Source organism: Olea europaea, unplaced genomic scaffold, assembly GCF_002742605.1.
Source record: "Olea europaea var. sylvestris unplaced genomic scaffold, O_europaea_v1 scaffold23237, whole genome shotgun sequence".
NCBI lineage: Eukaryota > Viridiplantae > Streptophyta > Magnoliopsida > Lamiales > Oleaceae > Olea > Olea europaea.
Window position 1 is genome coordinate 1 of NW_019241340.1, and position 1,708 is coordinate 1,708.

General features: G+C 37.1%; 1 protein-coding gene across 1 annotated transcript; it reads left to right on the forward strand.

Moving 5' to 3' along the window:
- Positions 1 to 14: 14 nt before the first annotated feature.
- LOC111381518 lies at positions 15 to 1,702 on the forward strand. The gene is made up of 3 exons (XM_023005307.1): positions 15 to 261; positions 423 to 487; positions 1,133 to 1,702. The coding sequence occupies exons 1-3, from the start codon at positions 58 to 60 to the stop codon at positions 1,164 to 1,166; spliced, it is 303 nt and encodes a 100-aa protein (XP_022861075.1). The 5' UTR covers positions 15 to 57; the 3' UTR covers positions 1,167 to 1,702.
- The last annotated feature ends 6 nt before the right edge of the window (positions 1,703 to 1,708 follow it).

Below are 1,708 nucleotides of genomic sequence, written 5' to 3' on the forward strand. Positions count from 1 at the left end.
ATTAAAGCAATCATTTCAGCTTTCAGGGTTCCGTTTTCTTAATCAGCTGATAGCACCATGAATGGCATCTATGGTAATTTTACCCCACAGGTGAATTGGCAACATGGATGGGACGACGAGAACGAATGGAGACCATATCTAAGAGACTCTCATCCAGTGCAGAGTTCTTGGGAACCTGGATGGGACGACTGGAACGAATGCAGACCATATCTAAGACACTCTCATCCAGTGCAGAGTTCTCATCCAGCAAGGAGAACTCTGGTTACTACTCTACCTCTTTAAATTCTTGTGTCCATGAAAAAGCTAGTAAAACAAAAATTATAATAGCTTTAAACTCTTCTAGCGTTGCTGAAGTAATCTATCTTCTTTTATTGTTCTCTAAATCAAACATGCATCACTTCATTGTTTTGATCTGGATATAGCTTCATAGAGCACGTCAGTGGATGTTGGAGGACAGACCGACAGGACGACCTTCTGGCTCAATCAGGTAAGAATCCCCTGCATACGAAGATTAGGACTTAAAAAGTAGGAATAATTGCCCTTTCTGGGTTGATTAATAAAAAGGCAACCCAGAAATGTCCTAATTAATATTAGTTTGTCATGAAACAAGAAATTTTGTTTTCATTTGAAGACTTCATGAAATAGAAACTGTTATAGAGGCACTATAGAATTACAGAATTTCAGAATTTAATAGCTTTGCCATGTATATTGGTATTAATCGATACATGAGTAAGGTTATTTTGGATACTTTTTTGTGTGATATTTCAGTATTATATAGCTTATCAGATTTCAGATTACGGAATATAGTTTATTCAATTTAAAGAATAAAGATTTCAGTTTATAGTACTGTGAAAGGATATATTTGTACTCATAGTTTGGATATCAGATTTATCATTCGTTATATCTTATAGTTGTTCATTCATAATGAAAAATGGAGAGTTTTATGATTCCATTATGCTTTAATATCCTACTGGTTTTCCTTTCACAGCGGTTAATTTTTCGCCTAAGTTGTACTTCGTATTCCAAATAGATTTTGATTAAAAGAAAATCGACCAGAATTAAGGATAAAAGCACAAGAGAATGATTGAGTAAAGACATGTTAATGTTTACAAAAGTCCACTTCTTTTTGCAGCTCTTTGCCACCAGCGCCAACTTATTCTCCCTAGCGATTTTTACTCATCGAAAATGATACTGAACGAAATACCTCTCCGACGTTTAGACAGCCAGTGCCTGATTCTCCACCTCTATGGTACTACCAGCAACTGCACTCACCATCCTCTGTGCCAGATTTGAGCTTTACCAAGGAAAAGCTAGAAAAGGCCGTGAATAAGCTTAGAAAAGTCAAGATTAATCCAAGTAACGCAGTGAAGAATGGTGAAAGGTGTGGCATTTGCTTGGATGATTTTGACTCCAAACAGTTTGCGATGCTCACTCCATGCAGTCATATGTTTCATGAGGATTGCATAGTGCCATGTGTGAAGATCCAAGGGTATTGCCCTCTTTGTAGATTTGTGATTGCCGAATGAAATGCTGCACCAGCAAACAATAGCAGGACCGCTGCTGCTGCTCTTTATCTTTACTAGAGTAAAAGTCAATTATGTGGGAATTCGATAGAGCTCTTTAAGTAGAAATCCGGGACGGCCTAGTGCTAAGTAAAATGTGTTGGGAATTTACGTAAACATGCACAGCGGAATTTAACAAATTTTAA